Genomic DNA, 20,529 nt, shown 5'->3' on the forward strand with positions numbered 1-20,529 from the left:
TCATCTGTATGTTGTGACATAATTGGCACTCTCCGACTAACAAAAGTTCATGGACAACTTTTAACGAAATTTATTCAAGATCTGGGACCAATTTCTAAACTCTTCAAAGGAACTTCATTCTTATTTAACGGAGGACAGAATTTCTGTGTTTAACAGGTCAGTTGGTTATCGATAATTCTTTTATAAAGATTTTCGTTAGAGTTACGTCTAACTCACGAAATCTATTATTATATGTAATTGGAAAAAGGAATAAGACCAATATACATAATAACTGGCAATATAAAAGACCAGTAAAGCAAATAAGCGCAATAAAAAAGACCAGTAAATCAAATAACTGGCATAAAAAAGACCAGTAAATCAAATAACTGGCATAATAAAAAAGACCAGTAAATCAAATAACTGGCATTATAAAAAAGACCAGTAAATCAAATAACTGGCATTATAAAAAAGACCAGTAAATCAAATAACTGGCATTATAAAGAAGACCAGTAAATAATCATTTGTCCAGCACAAAGTAAACAGAAGACCAGATTTAACCAACTGTTAAACCAGTAAAAAGTACATCGGCTCAATAGATCTATATATCAATTATACGACTCCAGTAACTACAAGTCTAGTGTCAAGAATTTATTAGCAAATTGAGGCTTCAAGAACTGTGTCACTAGATCTATATTATTATTATATCTGAGATAAAGCCAAAATCCAGATATCGAACATTTTGCTCCAATACAAGAAACTAACAAAAAAATTAAATATGGCTTCCAGTTCTAGAACACAACGATTCTTCGAATTGTTAGAATTAGCCAAAGAAAAGCATATCCCAAAGCCAGACCAGTGGCAGTGGGCAGAGAAACAAGAAGAAAAAGAATACCAAGAGCAAGAATCTGAAAAACGCATGCAATTAGAAGAAAAAAAATTGCAAGACGCCGAAAAACAAAGGCAAGACGCCGAAAAACAAAGGCAAGAATCTGAAAAACAAAGGCAAGAATCTGAAAAACGCATGCAATTAGAAGCAAAAAAATTACAAGACGCCGAAAAACAAAGGCAAGACGCCGAAAAGCAAAGACAACATGAAAAAGAAAAAATGGAATTCGAAAGGCAAAATAAAGAAAATAAAGAAAGCATTCCAATTCAAGGTCACTCAAGTATGTTTGACAAATACAGATTAATGAACAGAATATCGGCTTTCAACGAAAACATTGACAATATGGACTCTTATCTCATAAGATTTGAAGAAATAGCTACAACATCCGGTCTACCTGAAGCACATTGGTCGAGCTCACTCCTCACCCTTTTGACTGGCAAAGCTGTCAACATTTGCTCACAACTATCCATCAATGAACGCAGCACTTACTCTGATATCAAGGAAGCTCTACTGCGCCAATACGGAGCAACTTCAGCCAACTATAGAAAGAAATTCTATAATGAAAGGCCACAGCAAAATGATGATCCTCAAATTTTTGTAGCTAATATGTCAATGTGGTTTGATAGATGGGTGTCCATGGCCAAAATAGAAGAAAGTTACCAAGCTCTTCGTCAACATATTATTATCGACAACATTACCCATGCTCACTCGGAAGATATTCAATCCTACATTATAGAGAGAAATCCTACTGATATCCAGACATTAACCAAGATCATCAGACAATATAGAGCAGCCTATCCAAACAAGTCAGTTAAACCATCTGTTGAAGAAAATTTTGTCTGCTTTGCTCAAGACAAAAATGCAAGATATAAGTCAGAGGACAAAGTCAAATGCAACAAATGTCATAAACTAGGGCATTTCACGTCTCAATGCCGCAGCAGAACCACAGAATGTTCATATTGCCATAAAAAGGGTCACCAAACTCATGAATGTTGGAAAAAACAGGCAGTCTCCAAAAATCAAAATTTTAATAGACCCACATCACCAACTCAAAGATACAGCAATAGAGAGCAATACAATCTCAACAAAACACCTGGAAATAATAAACCAGATAACAAACCTCGCTACAGAAGTCATTCACAGGACTCCAGACCACAATATATGCCAAACAGAAGCTCATATAACAGAAGCTATTACAATGAGCATTCAACTATGACAGTCATTGCAAAGTCCAATGGTCTCAAATTTTATCCAGGCTTTGTAGGAGACAAGAAGGTGGAAGTTCTTCGTGACACCGGAAGCACGTCCACATTAGTACATGAACGCTTCGTACACGCAAACCGTTTCACAGGCAACCACGTCCAAGTCACTGCATTCAACGGAACTGTCAGCAAGTTACCTGAGGCCATCATTTATGTTACTACACCATTCTTCAGTGGTCAAACAAAAGCATTAGTAACACCCAATCTACCAGTGGACCTAATCATTGGAAACATAGAAGGAGTTAAAGAATGCACTCCTCAAGAACTTGCTGAATGTACAAATGCCATACAGCAAGGTCAAAAATGTTTGGCAGTAATGACAAGATCCATGTCCAGACAACAAGAACATTTGGCACCTGAACAAGTTAGCCAAAATAATCACATGGCTACCTCAGTTACTCAAGTTATGCAGAATGCAACAGAACCAATTACTAGTCCAGTAGCCAGCAATAATCAAGAACATTCAACATGGACACCCCCAGTTACATCAAGCCCATCCCTACCGGTCATAAGTCCACCTCCAATTCCCGAATGTCCATTGTTGAACTTTGAAGAACAAGACGACATGCCCAGAGTCTCTAACAATGATACAAGAACTCTAACTGGCCAAACTGAAGTCAATCAAGACAAGTCTCATGAACCAGAAGCAGATACTTATATTCAATCAACTTTGGCTATACCAGACAAAAGAAAAACTATGCAACTTGACTCTATCACTCATACAAGTATTCCTCATTTGAAAGAATGCGAGTCAACTAACGAAGCCATTACAACCAAGAACATTGAAAGTCAAAGAATATTACATGAACACATGAAGTCAAGATATTTTGCTCAAGGAGATCAAGTCAATTTACTGTTACCAGATTGGAGTAACAAGCTGTTCTACAAATGGCAAGGTCCATTTACCATCACCAGAAAGATTTCCAACCTGCTTTATGAAATCAATGTCAACAAGGTTACCAGAGTATTTCATGTTCATATGTTTGAACATTACCATGAAACAGATAATGAAGACATCAAAGCAGAAGTTGAACATTTTACAAGCTTAGCAACTATTCCTGAGGAAGAAGAAACATCATCAACACCCATTCCTGAGATAGATGTTTCATTACCGACATCAAATAACATTGACATTCCCAAGGTCATCACTCTGAATGACATAGCAGCAGCAAATCAAAGTGACATTCCAAAGGTCATCACTCTGGATGACATAACACTACAAACAGTGAAAGACACTAAAGTGTTTCCAGACCATGCAGATTTCTTTACCAGTGTTTCTGAAACATTTCCAGTACTGCAATTTGAAAACAACTCAGAAAGCAACAACATTGACAACACCAAGTTTTATCCTCCTTCTACTCAAGGGGCAACTTTTCTTCAGAAAGGAACAAATGAACTTCTTCAACATTGCTGTATTGACCGATTGAACTCAGACATGTTCAGTCATTGCTCTATTGAACATTCTAACGCAAAGCATTCCGCTACCATTATTCTACAGCGTCAAAGTTCATCAACCAGAAAATTGAGTTTCGGTTTCGGACAGTTCTTATTTTCCCCAAACTCAAACGCGGTTCAATCAGACATTATCTGTGAGATCAATATGACATGGAGACAACAGTTTCATAATCTGAAAGACCTTTTCTTCAAGTTTAGAAAACGCGTACACACATCCATGACGGCAACTCAGAAGGGTTCTGAACTTCACACTTACATTTTATATTTAGTGTCACTTGATCCACTATCATTCATACTCGTCAAGGAAGAACAGTATTCAGTTGTACTTAATCAATTAATTTGTCTACTCATTTTTTCCACAGGAGTTCTATATCAGATGTTGTATTTATTTCAGCACCAAGCAACCCACTGACGAAAGTCACTCATTCAAGATACTTTGTTTATTATGTTTCAGCATCTTTGCATGTGACATGCATTAGTCATTTTAATTTTTAAATCATGAGCATTTTATTTCAGGTATTTTATTTCAGGTCGAATATTATTGCATATATCCTATTATAATAGTACAGATACATGACTTATAATTGAAATTTTTCATTGCTTCACACATGTTGAGATTTATATCACATTGAGTATTATTATTCAGAAGATTGTCATGTACTATCACAATTATTTTTCTATGTCAACTTTTCATATGCAATATATTTTTCCATGTACACATTTTCACATTAGTACTAACCAAATGAGTTATAATGTCATATTTTAATATTATCATGAAGCACCATGAAGAGAAGTAACTCATTCAATTCAAGATTTAATTTATCCAAGTATTATGCTTTGTACAACTTTTGATATTGCTCATGACAAGCATTGTCTCATTTTCATAACCACTTGCATAGTGAGACAGGTGTTCAAAGTCATCAATAATTTTATTCACTGCATTTACATTTTTTCTTATTGTTGTTATCTCCAAGTTGACTTTATTTTGTCATATGTTACCTCAACCATTTTTCTATAATTTCATGTATGGTATTTTGTGTATATTTAAATATTTTTAATACATATGAGCATTTCTATTACCATACAAATGCTAAATGGAGGGGGGGGGGGTAATATGTCACAGATCACATTATAGAATTGTATGTACATTTCTTATTTGAAAGAAATATAAGCCCTCGACATGAGTCTCGGGATTTAATCCTCAAATTTAGACACTTGACATTCAAGTCAGGATTTACCCAAGGGACGTAATTAGTATGTTTGAAATCTATTGGTTGATTTGAATTTAAACAAAGACATTTTTGAAAAGGGTTAGCGCCAGAGAATTGGCGGTAGTAAGAAGGTAAAGGAGTCGATAAAATAAGGTTCTTGTAGATAGTCACGTTTCTAAGAGCTCTGTTTGAAAAGCCTTTGTAATATGTTTCATGCTCATTGATTTATAATTTGTACATAAGCTGTACTTACGTTATATTTAAATAAAGTTCCAGAGTTTTGTTTTATCAAAGAATCGTCAATTGTGATTCTAGATCTTCATTTTTTGTTAACTATTGAATTCAAGTAAAATCCCCGGCATCACAACACATCGTGACATCTTACCATCATCTGTATGTTGTGACAGTATGCATCCAGTAAGGTGAAGCGATTTATTGTTTGACTGTAATCAATGACCATCCTTCTTTTATGTCTCTCGTTTGTTGTCACAAGCACCTGTGCTCTCCAGGGAGACTTTGAAGGTTCAGTGATTTTGTCCGAGAGGAGTTTTCTAACTTCAGACTCAATAAATTTGTTATCACCTATTGAGTGCTTTCGGGACTTAGTAGCCACCGGTCTGCAGTCAGAAGTTAGATTACTGAATAGGCTCGGTGTTTCGACTCGTGCTGCTTTAAGACCACAGATGTGTAGAGGATTGCGTTTTCCTCCGTACTTATAAAGTCTACACCAAGGATTACATTCGAGCACAATCCAGCAAGTAGAGAAAGTTTGACCTTTTTGTAGTGTTCTCCCTTGTACTGGACATCGGCAAATGTATGTCCTAATGTCTTTTCAGAAAGATGTGTAGTGGCCATGAATATTGTTTGTAGACGGACGTACTGGCCATTTATTTCTCTTGACGATGGCTTCTGATATGTAGCTTTCACAGCTGCCAGTGTCTATGAGAGCTTGCAACAGCAACCAGTTGACGTTCACTTGTGCCGTAGACTGTGTAAGCCCAGAGAAATGCGTTGATGACAAGGTACATGGAGTTATCACACTGATGACATAATGCATTTCGAGCAGGACATTCAGTTCTAGAGTGTCTCCTCCTACCACAAAAGTATAGCATAGCGACTTAATGGCATTTAATTCCTGGTCTTCATTAGAAATGTATGTTTCTAGATGGGAGCTAGTTGGTGTTTTTATTGCCCCACAGGAGATTTCGTTCGTTGAATTGTAAGCCTGAGCATGCGTTGTCGCTGTTTCTAACACTCTAGCTTCGTCAAAAGCGCTTTGTAGAGTAAGAGATGTCTTTTCCAGTAACCGCTGTCTAATAGTGTTGGATGCCAGACCCGTTATGAAGGCGTTTCTAATGCAAATGTCTCTGTGCTGTTCAGCAGTTACTTCTTTAAAGTCACAGTCCCGGGCCAGGCTTCGCAACTTTAGCATAAAGGACTCTACCGTTTGGCCCGGCTGCTGTTTACATGTAGCAACCAAATGTCTAGCAAAAATGTCATTCTTTACCTTAATATAAGTTGTCTTGAGTGTGTCTATGGCCATCGAATAGGACGATACATCACTGATGAGCATATAAACCGTAGCAGATACGTGATTCTTCAACAACTTTAGTTTAAAGTCTTCGTTAATATCCTTGATGGACGAAAGAAAATTCTGAAATGTGTCATACCAGTGAGTCCATTTTTCTGAGGCCAGAGGAGCATTAGGATCAATGTCCAACTCTTTCGCTCTGAGTAATTTATCCATTGTAGATTAAGGAATCCAACACTAATCCAGATACATAATTTTGTCGAATAAATTGTAATGAAATGATAACGACTAGAATACCAATAACATGGCTTTATTCGACAAAATTAGACTACAGTAAACAGTGAATGAAACCAGCACGTCTAGCATACCACTGATGCAGTCTACACACACACACACACACTGGACATGAAACACAACAATGGCCATGACCTTCAGACACGCTGGACGCACGCAGAAAATCAACTCAGTTACACTACAAATACAAATAACTATTCTTTTGCCTTTTGATTTTATTAGCTGTAAAAGTGTTCTTGAGTTTTTTTTTTTTTTTTTTTAACTTAATCCTAATTACCATATGTTTTTGTTTTATATATATTTCATTTTTAAGCTTACGTCATAGCTTGGTAAAATTGTTTTTGAAAAAAAATCTGCTTGCATAAAAAGTTTAAACATTAAATGGTTCACATTTAGACCTTTGAATGATTGAAAATACCATGATGTCCGATTTTCATTTTCTTTTCTAGAGTCTGAGATCTAAACGGGACGGACGGACAGACAAACCACACAAAACTAATAGGCACTATTCCCACATTTACGTGTAAAGGGAAATTAAAATGGGCATTCGATATACAGGTCAGAAAGATTGTGAATAATTTACAAAGTTTTGAAACCGACAGTTTGTATGAAATGTGTTCAGACCACATCTCTTTTTACAAAGCTAATATCAACCCACACAGTTTGCCCACGTTATTTCTTCCACAGCCATTCTCTGATCAAGTTGAAACTTTACACAACTATTCATTGGCGATTATCAATAAATTACTGGTAACTAATTATTTTTATTGTAAACTCTAGGGCGAGCCTATGAGGGTGGCATCTGGGAGGTTTTCGTGATGCTTTGTGCGCTTATCAAACACAACACATCTTGAGTATGGATTCAAACTCAAACCCCCTTAAATAGGTAGCCAAACGATTAGCGCCACTCAGCCACAAATTACAATATTCTGGTTAGGGTAGGGATGGAACAAGTAGCCCGCACACCAGTCCAAAAAGTCCGCCACGCCGTTCCACAAAGGGGGCCGTCATCAAAGACCCGTGGCTGGAGTGTCGGTCCCTGCACGGAACAGTGGCGGTTACAGTATAGGAATATGAAACTAGCTCCCCGCAGTCAGCTCTGTTCTCGGCCACTTGTAGCGAGTGGGACCCAGGAACGGGGACGGAGCGCTGTGTACACGGCACGGCCCGGTCTGGAATAGTCAACCGATATGACCGTCTACCGTTGAGAGTCCTCAGACAGGACAGAGGTGAAGAGCCCCATGTCCAGGCCTGGTAGTTGGATAAAAGCCTTTCTAACCACCAAAGGGGTAATGGCGCCTACGGCGCCGACGCCCTACTGGACTTCACTGAAGGTTAGGGTATTATGAAGGATACTATTTTTACCAGGCGTATATCACCTCACTCTGTCTGTCTGTCTGGTAAAATGTTTAAACGTTTTTTGTCCCACTTCCCATTCTCGGATCAATGCAAAGTTTGTTATGTTAATCATTGTACCAAACAAAACAGACAACAATTAAAAAAAAAAATTAGTTACTTAATTACTGGTATAGAATTTTGTTTCATATCGGGAAAAAAAAAGGGAATAAATGCTACTACATGAGAGATGTAAATGTATATATGAATTTATTTCCCTTATTACAATTTGTACACTTTTTCTCCCACTTCCTGTTTTCGGATCATGTTGAAATTGTACATAATTATTTATAGTCGATAACAATACACGAATAAAAAAAAAAAAAAAAAAAAAATAAATTAGTAGTAATTAATTATTTTTTGTATAGCAGATCCAAAAGAAGAACATCTAGGATTGCTACCACTGTCGTGATAAACTAGAGGAGAACATACAGCTAATGTGATGTAATACCTTAAAGACAATATAACCGATATAATAAAATCGTTTCTAAAGGAACTGATGGAGTCAGAAGCACGACAGGGAATAAATAAATATCAATTTCAATTATTTGGTGCAAAATAAAACACGTTTCACTGCATAATACTCCAATTAGCGCTTTGTGCCCAAACATTTCCGCCCGAAATAGTCGAGGTCTTGAATTTGGCTTTCAAGATTTTTAACAGTATCTTGTCAAAAGCACTCTACCATCATCAGTTTAAAGAATTCTTAACGAAATTGAGACACGGTATTCCGACCTTCTTCTTTACAATAAAGTGCGATGGCTTTCCATGGTAAGGTGTTTAAACGTTTGGCTTTGTTCTTGAATGAATTAAATACACTCCTAAATGTAAAAGCCATTAATCACCCTGAAGTAGTGAACGACGAATGGTTGCAAACATTTTACTTTATGGTGGATATAGCAGTGAAATTAATTTAGCGGAATCTAAAACTGCAAGGAAATTAAAAACCCAGCCTATGTTTTGGTAGAATAATTAGTTTTGAAGAAGATATTCAGAGCGGTCAGTTACTTCATTTTCCATTTGTAAAGCGATTAAAACTGCAACTGTTGACATGAGCTACTTAAGCACACTTATAAAGAAAACTTAAAGATAAATGTGCAGACAGATTTGAGCAATTCAAAACAAGCAAAATGATTGTAGCATTTATATAAAATCCTCTCAACATAGATAGTAACGGAATCCAAATTGATCCATTTGGAGTTGATACTGGATCTCTAGACATGCAATCGATCGATTTAAAAAGTAAAACTTTGTGGAGTCCAAAATTTTACAGAGTTGATAATCAAATTGGAAGAGTTGAAAGTCCAGAAATGTATGTAACGCAACAAAAGTGAATAGCTTTCAAAGAAATGCCGCGAGATTAGGCACTTATATTTGACGCATGGAATAGTTCACCCGATTGCTACAGTCGGGTGAAAAAGTCGGCATTTGGAAGGCTGACTATCTTCGGATCGGCATATTCGTGTGAGCAAGCGTTCTCTTGCGTGAATATAATTTGGTGCAATGTAAGAAGCCAACTAACAAATGAAAATTTAGAGCCTTGTGTTTGAAACTAAAAACAAGTTATAAGCCAAATGTATCCAAACTTTCTAAAACCATGCAAAGCCATAGCTCTCACAGAATTTGTTAGCTCAATTTTTTATTATTGAAGTACAAGTTAGTGTTGTATGTAAAAGTTAAATTGCTTAAATTTTATATTTAAATAATCAGTAATTATCTAATAATACCATATATATATATATATAAATATATATATTTTATATATAAATATATATATTTATTTATTTATTTATTTGTTTATTCATTTATTTGTTGTGTATCTAGCTTTTATACATCTCTAAGAAAAAGTTTAACATTTTCTACTTAATTATTAAGCTATATTTTGCAGTGATATTTTAGAATAGACAATAGAAATGTTTTCTTCTCATAATTATATAATTGTTCTCAATATTATTTTTATTAGAACAAGTAACCATGTGTTTTGGGCGCTATGTGTGTGTTTATTTATGTAACTATGGTCCACAAGGAGAGCAGATAGTTTTGGTTGCGTACACTGAGGAGTTTCAGATGAAACCACCAGGTGGTCTGACGTAATTGAACAGCAATAATATAAAGATCTGGTGTTAAAGTTGAAGGGGACTAACCAAAGAAGAAGACGTGTATTTATAATTAGGTTTGTAAAAATACCTCTTCATTTGTGATACCACCATCACTCATAAATCGAAGCTGTATAATGATAAAGAAATGTCATATTCAAGTTTGTTTAAAAGGATCTTATTCAAGTTTAATTATATAGAATTTAATATGTTTACATCAGTTTCGTTGCGCTAGCTGTTAGGAGCTACAAGCCAAAGACTGAGCAAAACAACACCATGTTCCGTTTAAACATATTAAATTTAAATACATTTATCAGAAGAAAAAAAAAGATTTATTTAAAAAAAATGAAGTCTAACTTTTATGTTCCAATAATAGAGTAAACTAAACAGTTATATGTTTTTTGGTCATTAACAAAAATGGGCCATGCAAGGGGATTGAAACCACGGCATACACTTGACACCCCATTAGACTAGCTATTGACCCACTCTAACGTACCCTAGCGCTATTAGAGCATGGAATGGGTTGCCTGAGTCAGCCAGGAAAACCAGTGACTTGGCAGAATTTAAGTGATTGGTTAATATTCATGACTATATGCATGACGCACAGGACGTAATCATCTTCTTTTTGAAGTAACGTGTGTATCATATAAGACAAGAAGATAAGGTAACGGTGAAATTATAGCTTGGAATAAATGACACCGTTTTCTATGGCCACCTAGTGCCAACTTCCACCACGAGCGCAAGATCATTGTAGCATTTGTCAAGAGGTTTTTAAATATAGTTAAATATATATCAAATTTAAAGTACAAAGCTATATCTTTTGGTCCTTTGTAGAAGCTTGTTTTTTTTTAGACCAAAGTTCGGACTGGTGTCATTTCTTGTGACGCCAGGGAAAGATACTACCAATTCTGTTAATCTATATTCCCGCGACCTGCCCGCACTTGGTGCTACTGTGTACAGAATGAAGATTTCAGAATTAAAATCTGAGTCACGGTAACACACGGCTGACACACATCGGCGCGTGCTTAAAGATACGGGAGACCCGCATTTCAGTCAGAAAGGGTAGAAGATTAAATATAGCACAAAGATTGATCAATGCAGTGTGTGTGTGTTCGCATGACAGGGGACTAATAGGTGACGAGACGATTTCATATTTGACAGAAAATAGGTGTTTTTTTGCGTGTTTTTTTTTTAAACTATTTTTTTTAAATTTATTTGTACATTGAACCTTTGTTTCTGACGCCATTAATGTTTCAAACGTATCCATTTCGTATTTACTCTATAAATGTTCTCAAAACAATAATCATCTGGCACATTGTAAACAGGTAAAGTTACCCTTTCAGACCTTGTGATATGTAGGTCTGATGATGTGACGGTCATCTGTTTCTGTGGCCCAGGTTAACGAGAGTGTCATGTGGCCAGCACAAAGACCAGCCACATTTACTTTTCCTCAAGTAATGTCAGGTACCCATTAGAGCTGGGTGGGCTCAGAGGCGCCCTAAAGATACCAGGATTCGAAACGGGTTCTCCTAATTTGGAAGTCAAACCAAAGAAAATAAAGCCATATAGCAACCAAAAAAAAAAAAACCAGGAGAAAAATAAAAAGCTAAACATAAGTGTTTTTATTTTAATTTATTAATTGCACTATAATTGTGCAATGGTGTAGGTATTGTGAAGGACACCCTTCTAAGGACAACAAGTCTCTCTTTTCTGTCTCTCTCTTCTCTCTCATTCTCTTTTTTTCTCTCTCTATCTTTTCTCTCTCTCTCTTCTCTTTCTCTCTCTTTTCTCACTCTCTCTCTTCTCTCTCTCTTTCTCTCTCTTTTCTCACTCTCTCTCTCTTCTCTCTCTCTTTCTCTTCTCTCTCTCTTTCTCTTCTCTCTCTCTCTCTCTCTCTTCTCACTCTCTCTCTCTTTTCTCTCTCTCTCTTCTCTCTCTCTCTCTCTCTTTTCTCTTCTCTCTCTTTTCTCTCTCTCTCTCTTCTCTCTTCTCTCTCTCTACGATTCGATTTTTGTTAGTCAAAGAGATATAGGGAAGATAATTGACATCTAGAGACCATACCGTTTGAACACAAATGCTAAATACACACGATGTATAACTTTATTGAACTAGCCCAGACAATAGACACATACCTTTGTCACAATGTGCTTCAAGGACGGAATGAAGATTAATCTTTTTCTGCTCATTTCAATGTCTTCCTTCTGTCCATGCATTTGATTCCTTTAAATATATTTTTTTTTCATTTATTTACTATTATTTTATTATTCTATAGTATTACTAAATAGTTCTAACTTCTTTCTGATGATTTCATTTTGTTTTTCTTATTGACTGAGCGTTATCGAAGTGTGCGCTACAGGAACCCTAAGACTATCGTGTGTTGCACAGTGCATTGCGTAAAACCAAAAGCAAATAGAGGCCACTGATTAACGGCTTAGTGCGACAGTACTCAGACTGAGTAGTATGTACGTCACGGTTGAAATTCTCTGCCGATGTAGGATAATATTTGGCTCTTTTTAGTTCGTTGATGTAGCGGAAACCAATGTGACATTTTTATAAAATTAGCTTGTCTTAAATCTAATGAACATATTCCCAGTTTTTTATCCTTGGATAATGGAACTACATTACTTTATCCTTATTTGTGGTTGCTTTTTTGTGTGTATATTAAATGGTGTTAAATCTTCAACAGGTAAATGAAGAACTAATTTAAGATTATAATTTGAATGCGAAAAATAACAACAAACAATCAAGAAACCCAAAACATTTATAAAAAAAAACAACAACATAACATTATACTCTGAATATTTTCTTTACTTGTTTTGTTTTACTAGTAATTTAATTTACGGATTATATGTTTAAAGTTAAACACCTTTTTTGAATTGTATTTTATCAATAATATAAGGGGATTTATTTTTTTTTGTGTAAAGCGCACTACTATAAACCATAACGAACTGAACTACGTTTTTGTATTAACACATAATTTACAGACAGCCTTACGTCTCCAGTTGTGTGAGATATATATCTGCCCTTTTATTACATAAAAATATCAATACCCTACGTGTGCGACGCTTAAATCAATTGATTGCATAGATTTGCAGTCGCTTCCAAAGAAAAAAAAATACATTCCTGTCCTGTCTGGCTTTCTTGCTTTTGGGGAGTCTTCATGCTGAATGTTAATCACAGTTATCCGCTCTGTGTTTTGACTTTGAGTTACGGTGTACATTCATTTAACAAGAGAATGATATAACACAGAGACAAAAAAGAGAAATAAAATTAAAAAAAAAGAAGGAGATACAATGTAGAGAAAATTTCAGAAAAATTAGGAAGACTGGAAGAGATTTAAAATTAAAAAGATAAACTAAACGATTTAAAAAATGCCAAATCGTAATAACACTTCTTAAAAATATATATTTATATTTCTCAATACTAGAATTTAATCAACATTTATTTATACATATTTGTTTCCAAATGACCCTCCCTTTAGCCGGAAGATAGGAATATAACCTGGTTAAGCGCTTGTATAAATCTATTTAGACTATACAAAGCCCCAATTTGGTCATACGGATCAATACATGACAGGACTGTATTCTAAAATACTGAATCTAGATATATGGTATAGAAGATTTCCATTTGATGAAATCCAGACTTAGCAGCGGTGCGCAAAATGTTCGTGACCGTCTAGTTATCTATTTACCTCCTTAATGACTACATGCGGGAATACCCGCTGACGTGTCTGCTCAAGATAAAGATAGTCTAAACCTCTTAACCTAATTGCATTTTTATAAATTTTATTTTGAAAGATAAGATAAGATAAGATAACTTTTATTGATACAATCAAATGAAAATTTGGTTTGACTACAATTGACAACCTCAGCGTAACTACTGTACAATAACAATGTAGATGCACAATATAGATGCACATACGAACAACATTCACACACGAAAAACACATACACGCTCATAACCAGCGCTTATAAATAGACTTCTATGTACTTCTTGATGACGACAGAATGTTAATTTTTAATGTTTGTCATCCAGGGTCTATTGTTATTGAATGTTTAATTTTCATCTTTGGTACAATCATGTTTTAATAGAACTGGATGTATATATATAGTTCGTCCATCGTGGTTCGATGATGACCACTTTGTCATCCAGGGGGCTGAGGGCATTGCACTGGGGTTTTGTGCCTCCTCATGTGGCTGGTGAGACCTATGTGAGCCCGGAATGTTCGGCTGCACACTGGGCAGGTTATTCCAGCTGGAGCTAGTGTCGTTTGTCTTGCTTTTCTTTTCTGGCGTTTTTCTTCTGCCAGCGTTGTTCTTTTTTCCTCAGCAACCTGTGCGCCAGTTTTCACAGCGTGACGCCATGATGCTCTGTCGTGTGCCTCTGTCTCCCAGGTGCCAGGGTCTATGCTGAACGCCTTCAGAGAAGCTTTGAGGGTGTCCCTGAAGCGCTTTCTTTGCCTACCTTGCGAGCGCTTTCCTTCGCTTAGTTGGCCATACAAGAGTCGTTTTGGGATGCGGTGGTCTTCCATTCTGTAGACGTGACCTGCCCATCGCAGCTGGGACTGCATCAGGATTGTGTGGATGCTTTGCAGACACGCTCTTCGAAGGACTTCTGTATCTGGTATTTTGTCTTGCCATTTGACATTTAGTATTTTTCTCAGACATGTCATGTGGAAGCGGTTTAGTCTCTTTGCATGTTTACTGTACACTGTCCATGTTTCTGAGGCATAGAGCAATGTAGGGAGGATGACGGCTCTGTAGACCCGTAGCTTGGTGTTTGTGGTGATACCACGTCTGTTCCAGACATTTGTAGACAGTCTGCCATAGGATGCACTGGCCTTGGCGATACGCAGGTCGATTTCACTATCGATTTTTCCATTTCTGGAGACTGTGCTGCCAAGATATGTGAATTTGTCCACTGCGTTTATATCCTGTCCATTTATAGTAATGCTTGGATCCGAGTAGGCTTTCCCAGGAGCAGCTAGATATAAGACTTCAGTCTTGTTCGTATTGATGGTAAGGCCAAAGTCTGAGCATGCTCTTGAGAAGTCACTGACGATGCTCTGCAGATCGTTTTCAGAGCAGGCATTTAGGGCACAGTCATCAGCAAATAGCAAGTCTCTGATTACTGCTGCATTTGTTTTTGATTTTGCTTTAAGCCGCCTCGGGTTGAATAGGCCACCATCAAATCTGTATGATATATTTATCCCGTTGTTTTCTCTATTTGTGAATGCATCTGTCAGCATAGCGGAGAACATGATACTGAACAGTGTAGGTGCTAGGACACAGCCTTGTTTTACCCCGTTTGATACTTCGAAGGGCTCTGATGGTTCTCCACTTTCTTGGACACGAGCCTTCATGCCATCATGAAATAGTCTCACCATGGTTAGAATTTTTGTGGACAGCCATACTTTGACATGATCTTCCAGAGTCCTTCTCTGCTAACAGTGTCGAATGCCTTTGTTAAGTCGACATATATTGAGAACAGGTCAGCATTTTGTTCTTCGCATTTTTCCTGGAGCTGCCTTGCTGCAAAGATCATGTCAATGGTTCCACGCTCTTTTCTGAAGCCGCACTGGCTTTCTGGTAGTAGACCATATTCTATGTGTTGCATGAGCCGATTTAGTAGGATGCGTGCAAGGATTTTCCCAGCAATAGAGAGAAGAGATATTCCTCTGTGGTTGTCGCAGATCTGGCGGTTTCCTTTTCGCTTGTATAAATGAACAATTTTGGCATCTTTAAAGTCTTGTGGTATTGACTCTTTTTCCCACATAATTAAGAAGAACTGGATGTACGAATTAACAGTTGTGTTAAGTTCATCTGTCTGGGCAGTTGTTTACAAACATGTCCCAATCTGTTAGCCACAGACAACTTTGTAGCTGTAAAACAGCGTCAACAGACCATGACTGGATGGACTGTACTTCGGGTTTTGTTGTTTTTAAAACCGGTTTGTACGTGGGTGTAAGATGGATCATTGTGTGGTCCGACTATCCCAGGGGAAATAACAATTGAGATGTGTAGGCCATTTGTATGTTGCTATAACATATGTCCAAGGTCTTATCGTGTCTTGTGGGACAATTAACATATTGAATATATGTTGGCAAGTCTTGAGCTAACGAAAGATGATTGAAATCTCCCATAACTAGTCGGGCAGCACCACAACTATTCACCCAAGCAGCATGTACAATGTCTAGTATATGTTTTGTTTCTTTCTCTGTGTTGGCTGTGGGTGGTATATACACAAGTATGACTTACAATTGTGTAAACTCTCTCGGCAGGTAGTATAGCCTGAGATTGTTGCATAGTAGTTCAATATCGGTCGTATACACTTTAGTTTTGATTGAAATATTGTTGACACAACAGTACTGTTTATTGACATAAATGGCCAGTCCTCCTCCTCTTGTTTTGCCACTATCTGTTGTTCTGTCTGATCTGTACAAAAGAAACGCATCCAAGTCTACTGGAATAATTTCATTTAGCCATGTTTCAGTGAGACAGATTAGCGAGCTTTCACGGTAGAAATGTCTGCAGCAACAATCAAGTTCGTCCATTTTGTTATTTAGTGATCTAACATTGCCCAAGACAATAGGAGGCAGAGAGACCCTAGATAACAACGGTTAAACCAGAGTTTTTCCACAGAATTGTCAATTAGCTAGTAATTTTGTTTCTAAAGGATATTCATAAATTTTCAAATGTCTAGGAAAATCGTCAGAGCCGTTTTTGAGGTCTGTGTCCTGTTTTTTGCTGCTTCCTTCTTTTTGCGTCTTCTTATACAGAATGTACAAGCTGATCAGACTCTCCACGTAGTGCGGTCTAGGGCCATGGAGAATGTACAAGCTGATCAGACTCACCACATAGTGCGGTCTAGGGCCATGGAGAATGTACAAGCTGATCAGACTCTCCACATAGTGCGGTCTAGGGCCATGGAGAATGTGTAAGCTGATCAGACTCTCCACATAGTGCGGTCTAGGGCCATGGAGAATGTGCAAGCTGATCAGACTCTCCACATAGTGCGGTCTAGGGCCATGGAGAATGTACAAGCTGATCAGACTCTCCACATAGTGCGGTCTAGGGCCATGGAGAATGTACAAGCTGATCAGACTCTCCACATAGTGCGGTCTAGGGCCATGGAGAATGTACAAGCTGATCAGACTCTCCACGTAGTGCGGTCTAGGGCCATGGAGAATGTACAAGCTGATCAGACTCTCCACATAGTGCGGTCTAGGGCCATGGAGAATGTACAAGCTGATCAGACTCTCCACATAGTGCGGTCTAGGGCCATGGAGAATGTGCAAGCTGATCAGACTCTCCACGTAGTGCGGTCTAGGGCCATGGAGAATGTACAAGCTGATCAGACTCTCCACATAGTGCGGTCTAGGGCCATGGAGAATGTACAAGCTGATCAGACTCTCCACATAGTGCGGTCTAGGGCCATGGAGAATGTACAAGCTGATCAGACTCTCCACATAGTGCGGTCTAGGGCCATGGAGAATGTGCAAGCTGATCAGACTCTCCACATAGTGCGGTCTAGAGCCATGGAGAATGTACAAGCTGATCAGACTCTCCACATAGTGCGGTCTAGAGCCATGGAGAATGTGCAAGCTGATCAGACTCTCCACATATTGCGCTCTAGAGCTATGTCAACATCAATGTCCTCTGCTTTGTTGTCACGTTTGATTACAACAAAAAATCGGAGGTGGAAACGATCAGTTTTCTTTGTACCCATCGTGTAAAGACGTGTATCAGGGCCGGACATAAGCATAGACAAACTAGGCAGCCGCCTAGCAACTCCAATTGGTGGGGGCCTCGCACAGTACTAAAAACATTGCCAAACGTGTATCAAATCTCAAATATAGGAGAGAAATATGACCCTACGTCTACTAACCTTGCTCTTACTATGACTGAACGTTTGTTGACAAATGTTTAAATCTACTTGTTAGACTACTTATGTTGATTTTTTAAAAGAAATTGCGTATTTATTTTTTATTAACTTTGTGGCCACTAAATTCAGTTTGATTAGGGCTTCCAAATACCTAAGGCCGGCCTTTAGAGTATTGACCATAAAGGATCACATTCGGCAAACGTTTACACTCCATCTATACCTAATCACTCTCACAAAACATGCTTGTCAACAATAAGATTCCAGCCAGATAGGGTGACAACCATTTTTTGCTCCTTCAGATAGCTAGAGTCTGCTACATAATCAGCACTAATTTTTAAAAATTACCTACTTCCCTAAACTCTTCAGAACCACTTATTTCTTTACTTATTTCTTTAGAGGGCAATGGTAGGTGTAAAAAATAATGACGCAACTATATATTTTCTTCTATCAGTTCATGTAAATTTTAGTTCCATTGAGCTCAATGATAAAAAACTACCGGATGATATAAGTGTGACTATCGCTATTGGCGCCAATACATCAACTGAGCTACAACTGAGCCGGGTTGAACATATCAACAGTACAATACCTGTCTATACTATAGATTCGGATCAGGACGGCTTGCACGTGCGAAGAGAAAATATAAAGGACGATGAGGTAGGTTTATTTGTGATATTAGTAGCAATATTGGTGTGTTATAGATTACTGTAGCTTATTAATATAAAGCTTTTAAAAATACTATCTAAGCAGAAAATAATTTGTATTTACTTGTTGTTATTGTTAGACCAATATATATTGGCCTCCTTCAGTCGTAGAACGACTATGGTTCATCTCAGAGCACACTTCCTCATGTGGCTGTGGAGCCCTATTTTGGAGAGACACTGCCGTCCACAGATAGCGCAGGTTAAGGTGGCTTTTGCTTCGGTGGTAGAGGAGCTGGCAGTTTTCCGGATTGTACGTTTTTCTTCCTGAGCTGAGACCCATGTACTTTCACTGTCCGTAGCTTTTTTGGTCACTGTCTCTCTCCATCTGTTGCGGTCTAGAGCTATGTCTTCCCAATTGTCAGTATTGATGTTCACTGATTTGAGGTCACGTTTTATTACATCTATGTAACGGAGGTGGGGGCGACCAGTTTTTCTTGTGCCAGTCGCGAGTTGTCCATAGAGGATGACTTTCGGGATGCGCTTGTCCTCCATCAGGCAAACATGTCCAAGCCAGCGCAAATGGCGTTGTCTGAGGGCTGTAAAGATGAGCCAGCGCAAACGGCGTTGTCTGAGGGCTGTAAAGATGAGCCAGCGCAAACGGCGTTGTCTGAGGGCTGTAAAGATGAGCCAGCGCAAACGGCGTTGTCTGAGGGCTGTAAAGATGAGCCAGCGCAAACGGCGTTGTCTGAGGGCTGTAAAGATGAGCCAGCGTAAACGGCGTTGTCTGAGGGCTGTAAAGATGAGCCAGCGCGAACGGCGTTGTCTGAGGGCTGTAAAGATGAGCCAGCGCGAACGGCGTTGTCTGAGGGCTGTAAAGATGAGCCAGCGCGAACGGCGTTGTCTGAGGGCTGTAAAGATGAGCCAGCGCGAACGGCGTTGTCTGAGGGCTGTAAAGATGAGCCAGCGCGAACGGCGTTGTCTGAGGGCTGTAAAGATGACCAATATAAAGGCTTAATAAAACATTAGAAAGTTTCTGAACAACTTTGGATAAAAACAAAAAAAACAAGCGAAATTTAATAATTGATTACGTAAGGGAAAAACACACATTCACTGTCATATCTTAATACATATAGTCCATAAGCTTTTTCAGGCTATTGTGACCTTTCTCCTATCTAGATGTATTTTATTTTCAATAAAAATGCTTATAATAAACGTCTAATCTTTCTCATGAAATTGATTTTAAATTAATTTCATATTAATAAATTTAGCAGATTGTTTGTTGAAATATGATAAATTTATAATTCATAAATATGATAAACAATTGTTATTTCATTTTCAGAATGTGGCTTTTTACCAAGACCTTGACAATGATGCAATTATTCAGTTAGCTCTGACAATCGGAAGTGATAATCACTCACATAAATTTAAAATTCAGGTTTGTAATTTTATGACATTGATACTGTTTTAAAAAAATATTTATGCACACGGCCTGACCAAGCGATGCACGATAATGACTGACGAAGCGCACATCAGAGTAAGACGGAAGTGACATTAAAGTCATGCAGGAAAAAAATTGTCTCGTAAAGTCGTAAGCGGGTGTAAGTGAGCTCAGAAAGAAACATATTTGTAACTATTTATTACTTTTTTTTTTAGCTGAAAAGTAGTAGGCAGGGCCGCCGCTACCTATTGTGCAATATGTGCAGTTGCAAGCAGGCGGCCGAATGTAAAGGGCGGCCAAATCATTTTTCCAAGATTCCTTTTTTTTTATTTGTGGATAAATAATAATTAAAAAAAACACTTAAATATTTTATTTAAATTCTAATGATTCCATTATACTTTTATCCTTTGAATATTTGGGGGGGGGGGGCGGTTAAGACGATATTCAAACAATAAAA

General features: G+C 37.7%; 1 protein-coding gene across 1 annotated transcript in view; it reads left to right on the forward strand.

Annotated features, from left to right (window-relative positions):
• The first annotated feature begins 12,472 nt into the window (after positions 1–12,472).
• Positions 12,473–20,529, forward strand: part of LOC106076744 (uncharacterized) — a 36,053-nt gene continuing 27,996 nt past the window's right edge. The window contains exons 1-3 of the mRNA XM_056045206.1: positions 12,473–12,795; positions 18,445–18,647; positions 19,974–20,069. Coding sequence (XP_055901181.1) covers positions 12,687–12,795; positions 18,445–18,647; positions 19,974–20,069 — 408 coding nt within the window. The 5' untranslated portion in view covers positions 12,473–12,686. The remainder of the gene's footprint in view (positions 12,796–18,444; positions 18,648–19,973; positions 20,070–20,529) is intronic.

The sequence above is a fragment of the Biomphalaria glabrata genome, chromosome 10 (assembly GCF_947242115.1).
Source record: "Biomphalaria glabrata chromosome 10, xgBioGlab47.1, whole genome shotgun sequence".
NCBI classification, from domain to species: Eukaryota; Metazoa; Mollusca; class Gastropoda; family Planorbidae; genus Biomphalaria; species Biomphalaria glabrata.